General features: G+C 40.2%; 1 protein-coding gene across 1 annotated transcript; it reads left to right on the forward strand.

Annotated features, from left to right (window-relative positions):
* The first annotated feature begins 9237 nt into the window (after positions 1 to 9237).
* Positions 9238 to 9993, forward strand: LOC145125259 (putative germin-like protein 2-1). The gene is made up of 2 exons (XM_079060745.1): positions 9238 to 9352; positions 9458 to 9993. The coding sequence occupies exons 1-2, from the start codon at positions 9238 to 9240 to the stop codon at positions 9991 to 9993; spliced, it is 651 nt and encodes a 216-aa protein (XP_078916871.1).
* Positions 9994 to 12520: the final 2527 nt, after the last annotated feature.

Here is a 12520-nt window from a genome sequence, read left to right on the forward strand (position 1 = left end):
GATCCAAGGATCTATCCTTGCGTCTTATCCACCATCCTCTGATTCTTCACAACCGAGTGCAACTCCCCCGAATCTCAACAATACATCCAAATCCGAACGCGCTCCTACCAGAGACATAACCAACACAATCTCTATGCCCACACCCTATGACTGTAATACCCTTACATAGTCCTCAGCATATGTCAGGATTGCCTATGAGCCCACAGCATGAGTCTGGTATGCCCTCTCCGGCTCTCAACTCATGACTGGAATGCTCTCGATAACCTATCGACACGCTGTCGTCACTTCAGATGTCCAACACTCCAACCTAGAGGTATTCACCTCCTCCATTGCCTAATAAGGCCTAATCAATGTCCTTCACAACACCAACATGTGTCACAGTGCTAAAACCTCACCCTACACTATCCACTTGCAGAACAAGTTGTTACCCCATAACACATATACACTCAGAACCCGATCATATAACTAACAAAACCCATACAAGATCTTCAGCATACTCCATCAGCATGTTCAATACTTGGGGACAGACATACTGATTTCTATAGCATAACAACATACTCAATACCCGTACATAGATCTACTAACATACACAGAGTCTTCAGCATGACTGGACCGCCTCACCAGGCCTTCAATCTATCTGGACCGCTCTCCGAGCCTTCGGCCTGACTGGTACGCCCCACCGGCCTTCAGTCTATCCGGACCGCTCTAAACTGTCGAGCACCTCCCTGGACCACCCCTCCTAGTGATCTCTCCCATGCAGACTGTTCTCACCCACTTGGGGTTCCGAAATCCTGTTCCATTCCATGGACTCCAACACCCGGCCTAACCCTAGGCCTCATGTCGATCGTCCACCCTCTTGGAAATCCGCGGTCTGTTCCCTGACCCGTGTGTCTACCACATACGCTAAATAACCCGCACACCCGTGCTGAAAGCACTGCCGAGCCCTGACAGCTAATAAAACCCTCCATCTATCAATCCAAAAACTCTCAAAGTCAAGCAGCCACTGGGGCCACCATTCTCCCTGTCGGGTTGTGAAACTCATCCCCGTTTCAAAACCCTTCCCGCTTCTGCATCTCTGGTAACTCTCCCCCACTTAGATTCGGCTAAGCCTCCACATTACATTAAAATTGAAGGATTCCTAATCCTTCTCACTTCCAAACGATCGATCTGATGACAACCAACTCTTTCTAACTAGCGCTCTATACTAGCCAATCCCAATGCAGAATAGTTGCTAAAACCACTGAATCTTGAATAGTTGCTAGCCAATCCCAATGCAGAATAGTTTCGTCCATCAATCACGAATAGTTGCTAAAACCACTGAATCTTGACAATGCAGAATAACCATCATGTGGAACCCTATCCGGAGACCTCCCACATAATACCCCTTTTCCAAAGGTTCTCCAAACAAGTTTCCCGCTCTCGGGCTCTAGAAATCATTTCATTCAGGGTTCGGACCCTGACTCATCTGTAATGCCCGTGTTTCTAGGCTAGGCATTAATATTGATGTGATAGTCTAGGTTAACCTTTGTAAGTCGTTTTGAAGAAATGAAAAGGAATTATGTGAATATTATGTGAATTATGTGTTTATGCTTAATTATTAGGGTTAATTAATTAAGAGTAAAAATGAGCGTCGAAAATAATATTAGATAAAGCTGATATCTATTAAGAAAGTTGTAGTGGTCGTGACAAGGATTACGGATATATAAAGAATACCGAAATCCGAGTTATAACGAAGAAGTTATGACATGTCAAAGTTTTGCGACAAACCGGCACGGTGCCGAATGTCGTAAAAAGTGAGTTTTTGATTAACTACTTTTTAGCCTTAGTAATCTAAACGAAAGTCGTATTGTTCGTTAAACCGATAGTATGTATAAAAAGAACGCCCAAATCTGACTTCGTATGAGGAAGTTATGATTTTTCTAAGTTTCAGCTTAGCAGTAGACAACTAAAAACTCGAATTTTAGATCGAGTGATTTTTAGCCGACACAACCTAAACAAGAATCGAAGGTCTCGTCAATAGTAGCACAACGGTAAAAAGACAGACGAAAACGGACGTCGGATGAAGAAGTTATAAATTTTTAACGGATTTCCTGTCCCGGTCTGTTAAAAATAATAATATAACAATTTAATTCAAAATTAGCCGACGAAGTCTAAACGAAAGTTGTAGAGCGTAATTTTACCTACGCGTGCATATAAAGAACGTCAAAAACGGAGCTCGTATGCGAAAGTTATGGATTTTAGAAGTTTTGGCACAAAAATCGAGAAAAATTGCCAAATCCGAGAAATTTCGCAAGGTGGACTTCGGCCACGTCACCTTCGCTGCATGTGTGCCACGTGTCCCAAATATGCTGAGTCATCCGAGACGTGTCGCCTTCCCTCGCATCCGAAGCTGCGGTCCAGTAGCGATCTGACGCGTGCCTCCTCCTGACGTGTCCGAGCCTCACAGGTGTGCCACAAACCCCCCTCCTCGGACCCAGACTTCGGTCCAATCAGAAGCCTCCAGCGAGACCCTCGCACGTGCGACCCATGTGACCTCGCTCCGGATCTGCTGACGCGTGGAGACTTCTCAGCCCTTGGATCAGAAGCCTCGCCCCTATAAATAGAAGGGTGCGAGACCTCCCGGGTATACTTTGAAAAATTGTCATTTTTAACCCCTCTTTCAATATTTCTTTCATTCCAACTTCCCCCAAAGCCCCGGTATCATACTAAACACCCGAAACACGTCCCGAAGTGCCCGAGAAGCCCGAGAAATTTATCTTTTCGGTTTTGAAGCCCGACCTTCGCAGAGCCCGGTTTCTCAATAAAACTCCCGGTTTTATTAGAAACGATCGTTTTAGGAAACGAAGTGTTGCCCGATTATCATTAAATCAAGTGTGTGTATAGTCACTTTCACCTTACACATAGATATGAAGTATTTTATATAAAATACGTGCTATGTGAATATATATTTTTTGTTTATTTGAGATGGATGTTGAAGGAATGATTTATACAGGTTTTTAAATAATTTAAACTGTATATATATATATATATATATATATATATATATATATATATATATATATATATATTATCTACAAAAATGTTGGGTAAAACATGGGTAGATGAAATAGTTGGTGTGTGATGAAAGATGACTTGGATAAATGAGATGATCAGTGACATAGATCATGAGTTGAGGGTGAGTGGTGAATTATGAGAGAATCACTTACCCAAACGTTGGCCCCCATCATTCAGCAGAGTATGGATGACAACCATGGACTATTCTAGATGATCTGTGGAACATTAGCAGGCTCGCAACCTGTAAGTGTGTGAACTATATGTTCATCAGTTGTACTCTAAAAAAACCATTGACATGTATTGCAGGGGGGATTCCCGTGAATAATATTGTCGATAAATAAGAGCTACGAACTTAGCACATGTTGAATAAACCTTGGCAGCTATGGACTTAGTGCTTGTTGTATAAACCCTGGCGACGATGTGACTTTGTGCCTATTCCTTAGGATGAATCCTTAGGAATGAGTGATAGTTGAATCTTAGGGTAAATCCTTAAGAAATAAATAAGATAATGGGGTTGGGGTAATTTGGTTGATTGATTGATGTTTAAGTATAATAAATTTATTTATTGTGGGTTGAAAACCCTATATGCTCACCAGGCTCCCAAGCCTGACCCACTCAACTTTTTATATTACAGGTAGTGGACCCCGAGCATAGTCGGATGATGATGATGAGTGATTTTTGGACTATAGGCCAGTAGTTGTAAATAACTGTTGTAATTCTTATAATGTCTTATTTATGCTTTTGATCTGTATCGGAACATGACATCCCGAGGTTTTGATATAAAAGGAAATTATGTATTTCTTAAAGAAAGGTTTTGATAAACTTTTATCATGTTTTGTTTTGGGAACAAATTCCGCAACATCTTTTAAAAGGATTACTCTGGTTTTATTTTAAAAGCGTAACTTAAATCGGTCTTTTCTGGCTAAGAAATTTGGGGATGTCACATCATCCACCCGCTCAAACGTCCACAACTGAACAGCAGTAGCTGAAGCAACCTCTGCCCTAAACCGCGCTACAAACTACTACCAAGACATAGTCTACAATCCCAAAAGTGTGATAGGCCGCACAATCAATCCTTACCGCCTGATACAAGAGATCCAAGGAAAACCAGACCTCACAAAATACATATGCCACATCGACCCACCTGCGCTAACCGGTGCTGAAATAATGTCGCCAATTCCTACACGCAACCGACCCTGAGCTGGAATACAAACTGATCCTGGGGTTACAAGCATGCTCACTCCTTCGAGCTCGAAGTACTGAAAGGGCACAATCCTTGCCCTATAAAATGACAGTCCAATCCATCAGTTAACCATTCCACTTCCAACTGCAAAACCCCAGCTGAACATAATCAACAATCCCTTCCGGAGTCCCCGCGACTCACATTCCGGCCTCGAGCAAACCCCCGAGCCTCAAATCTAGAAACTCATGTGCCATCCTCTTCCGCTCAACTCGCGGAATGCAACGTCTACAGAATATCTCCCTGATCTCATGTAACTGCAGTCGCCTGCTCATCAGAATATTTCCCAGAAACAAGTCGCGATAGTAGAAAGCTCGACCAGCTCCTCCCCCTGCCGTTGTTACAGCTGTTGTGGCTACATAGCGCTCACAGAAATACTCAACCATGGAGGTCTTAATAGACCCGAACATCTCCGGAAACTTCCCCCGGACAATCTTGATCACCTCCTCCCGGATGATCTCACTGACACGATCCTCTGAAAATGTTGGCCTATCTTGGCAGCCAGCTCCCAATTCTAACCTGGATCAGGTCTCAAGACATCTCGGATAATCCATAACATGGAACCAACTCCCAACTAAACCCCAGGGGTTGTGACTTCCTTACTACGTGTATGGGTCCTGTGCTTTTAGTAGTACGGGCCCATACTACCTTCCACACCTACCCATATTTGTCTCAAGTATCACCACAACACTCTAACAATATACATAAACATAGCGAGCGCTCCATCCTCACTCCTAGAGGAATGCTAAATATCTCATAATCGGCCTACCAACTTTGCACAATCCACCCATCCACCAACTCCCACACGACCCTCCATTGGTGCCAGTTAACTGTTGCATGAATACAATAACATACCGCATGGCTTAAACAATCTTAGACTAAAAGATTTAATCCCACAATGGTTGGACTCAGACAAGAGTTGCGCAGCAGGACCAAATCCCTTACCCTAAGACCATTTAACCCATGTAGCATGTGACTTGGAGTATTCACCCAATAGTTAATTCACACACGAAAGAGTCATACAACAATCAATGAGGTGCTCTACATAGGATAAGGCATCAAAGATCAGGCAATTCTATCATACGGTTCCTGAGGATACCTATCTTATCACTAGCATGTTGTTCTAACTTATCACATAATCAATAACTGCATGGTATTTTGGGGTCTACTTACTGGCTCCGGCTGATCGTACACTTCACATCCTCATTTATTTATTTTGAAAACCATTTAAAAATTATTTCGAAAATATTTTTCCTTAGTTTGAGACTGGATTCACACGAGTGTTCCTCCAATTCACTCAAACCAAGGCTCTGATACCAACTGGTAACATCCATAAAATTCGAGCCAATTTAAAACTTTTTAAATCATTTTAAAGCATTCCGTTATTACAATTTGTTTTCAAAATAGTTTAAACATCAGAGTTCCCAGAAATCATAATCATCAATCGAGGAAGTGTACGGCCACGCCTTCGCCTTCCTGCGGTCATCCGCTGAACCTGAAACAAATAACTGAAAATGTCAGCTCGAAGGCTTAGTGAGTTACCCCCAAAATACCAACATCATACCGATATAACCATATCATATAACATATAAGCAAACAGAACATCCATGCTTCTCGAGTCTACAGTGTGACTGGTCCGCCCACATCGGGCCTTCAGTCTATCTCGCCCACTCTTCAAGCCTCGGCAAGTCTGGACCGCCCTCTCGGGGCCTTCAGCCAATCCGAACTGCTCGTCGGGCCTTCGGCCTGACTCGGTGCCCTCCTGGGCCTATAGTATATCTGGTATGCTATGGCTATGTTGGCCTACAACACGAAGCAGGACCCGCCTCAACCCAACCCCCATACCAATCAAACAATCATGGGCACATAAATATCATACGCTAGCATGTATATAACAGATAATCAAACCGATCTAACAGATCACTAACACAACAACCGTCCTATAACCAGGATACCGACCTAACCGGTCGCTAACATAGCATAATACCATCCTAACTACCAGGATGAAGATCTAGCAGATCAAATAAACATATCAAGCAAATACCCGGATATAAATCCTATAAAGGGCCGGCCTTGGTGCCTTAGACCCTGTTGATATAGTGAGGATAACTCACCTCGCAATGCTGATCTGAACTGAAGAACCGAACTCCCGAACTGCTATCTCACCGGAAATCCCGAACTATCACATAATAAATACCAAGTCATTACACAACATAACAATCTTGAGTAAGGGGGGTCCACACAAGCCATCATGTCCATTCTCTTTATTGGGCCAAGGCCCAATGCCAATCCCATAACCTTGAAAGCCCTTACGCAAAGCCCGTTATTGGCCCAATTTACCAAATTGGGACCAACTCCCTAATTGGGCCTAATTCCAAGATCCATTATCAAAACGTGGCCCAAAACATAACATTCATAAAGTCCAGTAATGGCCCAAAACCAACTAGTCTGCAAACAGCAAAAACCCGAAGCCCAATTGTCAAAGGCCCAACAGAGGATGTACGCGGGGCGTACTCCTCTGGTACGCGGGGCGTACTCGTCCTGATGCTGACCACCATCGGGGTGGTTGACCCAGTATGCTGGGCGTATTGGATTTACGTTGGGCGTATGCGGGGTTTCACCAAAACCCTAATAAGTGCTTAATGGCTTAAGCACTTAAGCCCAAACTCCAGATCCATCGACCAAATGTGCCATAGGACTATAAAGTCTCAAACTTTATCACTTTGGACGTCCATAAAGTTCTTAAAACATGGTATTAATCCATTAAGACCTTCCTACTTCATGCATGAGACAATTCTAGCTATTGGGACACCATTTTTATTACTTAGGACCTCCTCTAAGGTCTGAAAGGACAGCTCATTTTGTCCAAATCATAACATGCACCATTTTGGGACTTTTTGGACAAGAATGCTTCCATAAACCAACTTCTTGATGCAAGTATAACGTTCCAAGCTTTTTACCTTCTAGATCTACTAGGGCACAAACCAACTTCAGATCTACAAGCTTGATCTTCTTCTCCAACTCCTTGATGCAACACCTTCTTCTTAAAACACTCAAGAAACACACAAAAAACTCAAACACTCATGGAAATGGCTAGGGTTTGGGGAAAATGACTCTAAGCAGTGGAGGCTGGGGTAAGGGAGGGTCTTGTGCTCATAATGTTGCTTATATAGTCCCCAAACCCTAATTATTAGGGTTTCCTTCTGCCATGAGTACGACCAGCGTACACAAGTGTACGCCCAGCGTACCCTTATGTACACGCAGCGTACTCCTCCTGATCCTAGTAATTGCAATTTAGCTTTCATGGCTTCACCCTTCTATCCCCCTATAAATGACAAAATCTTGGGATGTTACACCTATTTCTTGGGAATCGAAATTATGCAACAATGTTCTTCTCTCACAACAAAAATACATCCACCACTCCGGTACAACAAGCTAAAGTGACCTCTACGCTTCGTCCCCGGTGCGTAGGGCCGATCCCCGTGTGCTAGAGGGAGGACCAGAAAGTTTGTGTTAAGCATATAGTTGGTTCTTGTCTTGTTTAGTCATTTGGTGCCCTCTTTTTGTCTGTAGAATGATTAAGTAACGGAATTTGACCAGGACCTGTTAGAGCGCGCCAAACTGTCAAATGCAAATCCAATGCCGACACTGATTACCACGAAGCCAATTTGGCCCTTGGTGATAGCTCTCCGCTTCTTGATTTGGCCCTATGTTGTCAATAAAGTGTGTGAGTTCATGCACTATCCTACAGAAAACCACTGGTCTACCGTCAAACGTATCCTCCGGTACATAAGGGAACCTCCGCATACGGTCTTCGCATCAAAATTCCAGAACTTCTCTCCATGCCTACGCCGATTCCACTTTTACTAACCTCAATGCCTTTTCTGATGCGGACTGGGTTGGCTGTCCAGATGATCGTCGATCCACATGGGGATATATATATATATATATATATATATATATATATATATATATATATATATATATATATATCGGATCGAATCTCATCTCCTGGTCCGCTGGAAAGCAAAAGACCGTCTCACGTTCATCAACCGAATCAGTATACAAAGCCATAGTTGATACAGTCGTTGAACTTACCGTCCTTGTTACATGAACTTCGGGTCCCTATGAAAAGAACCCTGACATCATGGTGTGCTAATCTATGCGTGACCTACTTGTCAGCGAATCCAGTGTTTCACGCGAGAACAAAACATGTTAAGTCGATTTTCATTTTGTCCGGGAAAAAGTCGCTCAAGGAAACCTGTCTGTTAAATTAATTTCCAAAGATGACCATATTGCAGACATCTTCACTAAACCATTGTCGTCTCAAACATTTTTACATTTACGGAACAAGCTAAAGGTCTCATCCCTGCCTTAGCTTGCGAGGAGATATTAGACTAGTACTTTATATATTGTAGAGGGTACCAAAGTGTAACTTAGTCTAGTATATATATCCTTGTGTTATTATCATTGAAACATATATACAACTAAACTATCCTATAGGCCCCTAGACACATATGATAATCACTCTCATGTCGAGTGTTATTTAATTTGTAAAATTAGCACTTAGTACGCAATTTAGCTTTTGAACATTTCAGAACTGATACCGACCAATTCTTGGCAACATAAAGGAATTAAAGCAGATAAAAAGCCGGCTGACCAATTCCTTATAATCCAAAATGATCAGCCATCTACTCATATTGTAGTGGGGCCTAATGGTGTTTTTACGTGTTAGACGGCAAATATAATACACAGATTATGTTTCATTGGATGCGGAAAGACACAGTAAAGAACAAAATCATGAACCATGCAAATAAGCCTTATATATATGGAACCACAAAGCAGATTCTTTCACCAACAAAATCCATCTCCACTGTTTCTATTTCCTATAGCTCTCATTCTATTATATCTTTCTATTGCTCTTATTCTTAATATTAAAAGAAATGTGGAACAAACTCATTCTATTGAGTGTTGTAGCACTTACTTTTAACTACATTGCCTTAGCCTACGAGCCAAGCCCCCTCCAAGATTTTTGTATAGCCGACCCCAACAGCTCAGGTATTGTCTACAGTCTACTCATTGAGTCGTTGTTACACATCTGATGTGCTCTTTTAATTACATTTACCTTTTACTTTAACAAACAAAATGTTGTTTAACGTGCAGTCAAAGTAAATGGTGTAACATGCAAGAACCCAATGCAAGTTCAAGCGGAGGATTTCTTCTTCAGTGGGCTACACCTCAGGGGTAACACATCAAACCAATTGGGATCAAAGGTGACCCCAGTCTTTGCAACTCAATTACCGGGGCTAAACACATTAGGCATCTCAATGGTTCGAATTGACTATGCACCATGGGGACTTAATCCTCCTCACACCCACCCAAGAGCCACAGAGATTCTTACAGTTCTTGAAGGGACCCTACAAGTTGGATTTGTCACTTCTAATCCTGATAACCGCTTTATCACCAAGGTGTTGCAAAAGGGTGATGTTTTCGTGTTCCCTGTGGGACTTGTTCATTTCCAACGGAATGTGGGTAATGGAAATGCTGTTGTTATTGCTGCATTAAGCAGTCAAAACCCAGGTGCTATAACAATTGCAAATGCTGTTTTCGGTGCAAATCTTTCTATTCCAGGGGATATCCTAGCCAGGGCATTCCAAGTGGATAAGAGTGTGGTGGATCAGCTACAAGCCAAGTTTTAAAGTTACAACGATTTCAATGACAAAAAGGTTTTACATTAATTCGTGTTGGGGTAATCGTTTGATTTCATTCATAGGCTTCTTTAATTTGAAGCTTCCATTCAAAATTGTTTGTGTGCAATTACCTTTTCAAGTTGGTATTTATTATTCATTGTGTACTTTATATGTTGTGTTGGTTTGATATGATAGCGCTTATAAACGACAACCGGAGCCAGATATCATGTAAAAACTCTCAAAAACACACAATCGACAACATCAACAGTTCATTTATTTCACTGAACCAGTTGTTTTTCAATTACTTACATAACCAACCTCACTACAACCACTCTCAACTCTCATAACCGGAACTAAGACTATGATTCTAGTGATTTCAACCGAATACAATCACACAAAAATGAAACCCTAATTGAAAACCCTAGCTCTAGAGAGGAAGAACAATGAGAGCATGCATTATGTGTTGTATGTGTGCAAAATATTTGTTGAATAAGCCAGGCACCAGTCCATCATCCTTGAATATCAGGGGCAAACCTAGAGCAAAGATCCGCGCATTGACCCAAAATCAGATGCCAACTTTACTCGGCAACCCATCAAACCTTCACATTTTACACAAATTACCCAACATACAATTTTTATATCCATAATGGCAATGTACTTTACTTTTTTCCATAATAGCAATAGATTAATTTTAATACATAATATCACCATACTTTATTTTTAACCATAATAGCAATAGAATATACTCTTATTACCAATATAGATAATATCCTTACATGTTTTATTCATAAAAGCAATGTACTTTATTATTTATAGATATAGGAACTAGCTTTTATTGTTTTCATGCCCTTTCTATATATTGTTATCTTAGTATTTATGTATAATATTTGTTCTACTTTGGTGTTAGATTAATCCTTCGTGAGGGACCAAATGTTTTGGGTATATCAGGATGTTACTTCTCATTAATCAAAATTGTTGGTAGTTTTACTATCTTATTTGGATACATTTCCCAATATGATTGATTGTAGATAGAATTCAACGCAACCTATCACATTCGACTAAGTTTTAATGAGACAAGGGGTGAAGTATTATCGATGTGTACGAAGATGGAGAGGAGATCCAAACTGATGACGATTGGGGATAATTCCAATGACATATGTATCATGTGGCAGCAATAGGGTGTGCACAAATGACAAAGAGTGGAGAATTTAGTGATGGGTTGTAGGAGGGTTAGGTTGTGTATGTTGTATGATGGCCATCATATGGAAAAGATGATAAAGGAGGTGTGACTGATGGTGATGGTGATTATGAGATTACGATTTATAAGGTTTATTTAAACATATTGGTAAAACGACAAATTAAGTGGTCGGTATGTTATAACTTTATGTAGAAGATGATATGAAGATGTAAGTCTTAATACTTGATATTATATCGTGATAGATGGCAACAAACAATAAAAGACCACACAGAAAAAAGTATACCACAATAGATAACGATAGAAGCCGATAGATGGTGGGAGACCTAAGCTTGCTATCTTATGTGGATTCACGTCGATACTTTTACTAGATTTATGGGTAATAATTATCTTTTTTATTTAACTTGTAGTTGATTTTGGCTTTTTTATAAATAGAATAGAAGACGAAATCGGTACCATTGGCAACACACTTTAGATTTTTATCAAGTATTCATACTTTCACATTTTATCTTGTACCATAATTATCTAAATACATATTATGACATATAAGTAAAATCATCACTTTTTATAATATATGTAATATGTCAAATATTAATATTCTATTATTTATACTTTTGTCCCATCTTTGAGTAAAATAACAATGTACTTTGCTGAATCAACCAAGGGAACATTTTAACTTATAACTTTCATCCAATGTCACATTTTAAGACCTACCGAATAACTTAATAGATTTATTAATTTGGATATATTTTAGCACTGTTTAAAATATGTCCACATTTCATTACTTTCTATAGACTTGGCATACCAAACACTTTGAATACATTTGAAAGATTACATTAAAAATATTTTAACATCATAAAATGAAACATTACAGAAGTTACATATATTACCAGCAGCACCAGGTGTAAAGCACTATCCACGAAGAAAAGAACCAAATGTGGATCCAAGATATTATCATTTTTTAATACTTCATAATTTAAAAAAATTGACTAATCAGGACGAATTTGTGACCATTAACTCATTCTAGTTTGTCTGGTGGTTAGCCTCCACCCTTAGCTTCTCCATCTTCGGTAAAATAATACTCGTCTGACCATTTTGGGTCCACTAATAGAAAAGCGGTTTAAATCATTATGAAATTTTTTTGTCTGGAATTTCCCACAAAAAAACGACAAGATTTTCAACCCTAAACTTTTGGCGAATTTGTAACCGAATAAAAAGATAATATTGTTTAGTTATAAATGACGTTTAATGCTCAACAAATGATAATAATAATGTGAAAAAATGACGTGAATTGCGACAAATGAAATAGATCGGGTGAGCACTATAATTGACGAAATAACG

Source organism: Lactuca virosa, chromosome 7 (assembly GCF_052849685.1).
Source record: "Lactuca virosa cultivar CGN04683 chromosome 7, Lactuca_virosa_CGN04683_v6, whole genome shotgun sequence".
Taxonomy (NCBI): Eukaryota; Viridiplantae; Streptophyta; class Magnoliopsida; order Asterales; family Asteraceae; genus Lactuca; species Lactuca virosa.

Bases quoted from the DNA above. Each gene is read 5' to 3' on its own strand.
- LOC145125259 (XM_079060745.1), top strand. From the start codon at position 9,238: ATGTGGAACAAACTCATTCTATTGAGTGTTGTAGCACTTACTTTTAAC. The intron at 9,353-9,457 runs GTATTGTCTACA...TTTAACGTGCAG, and splicing joins AGCCGACCCCAACAGCTCAG to TCAAAGTAAATGGTGTAACA.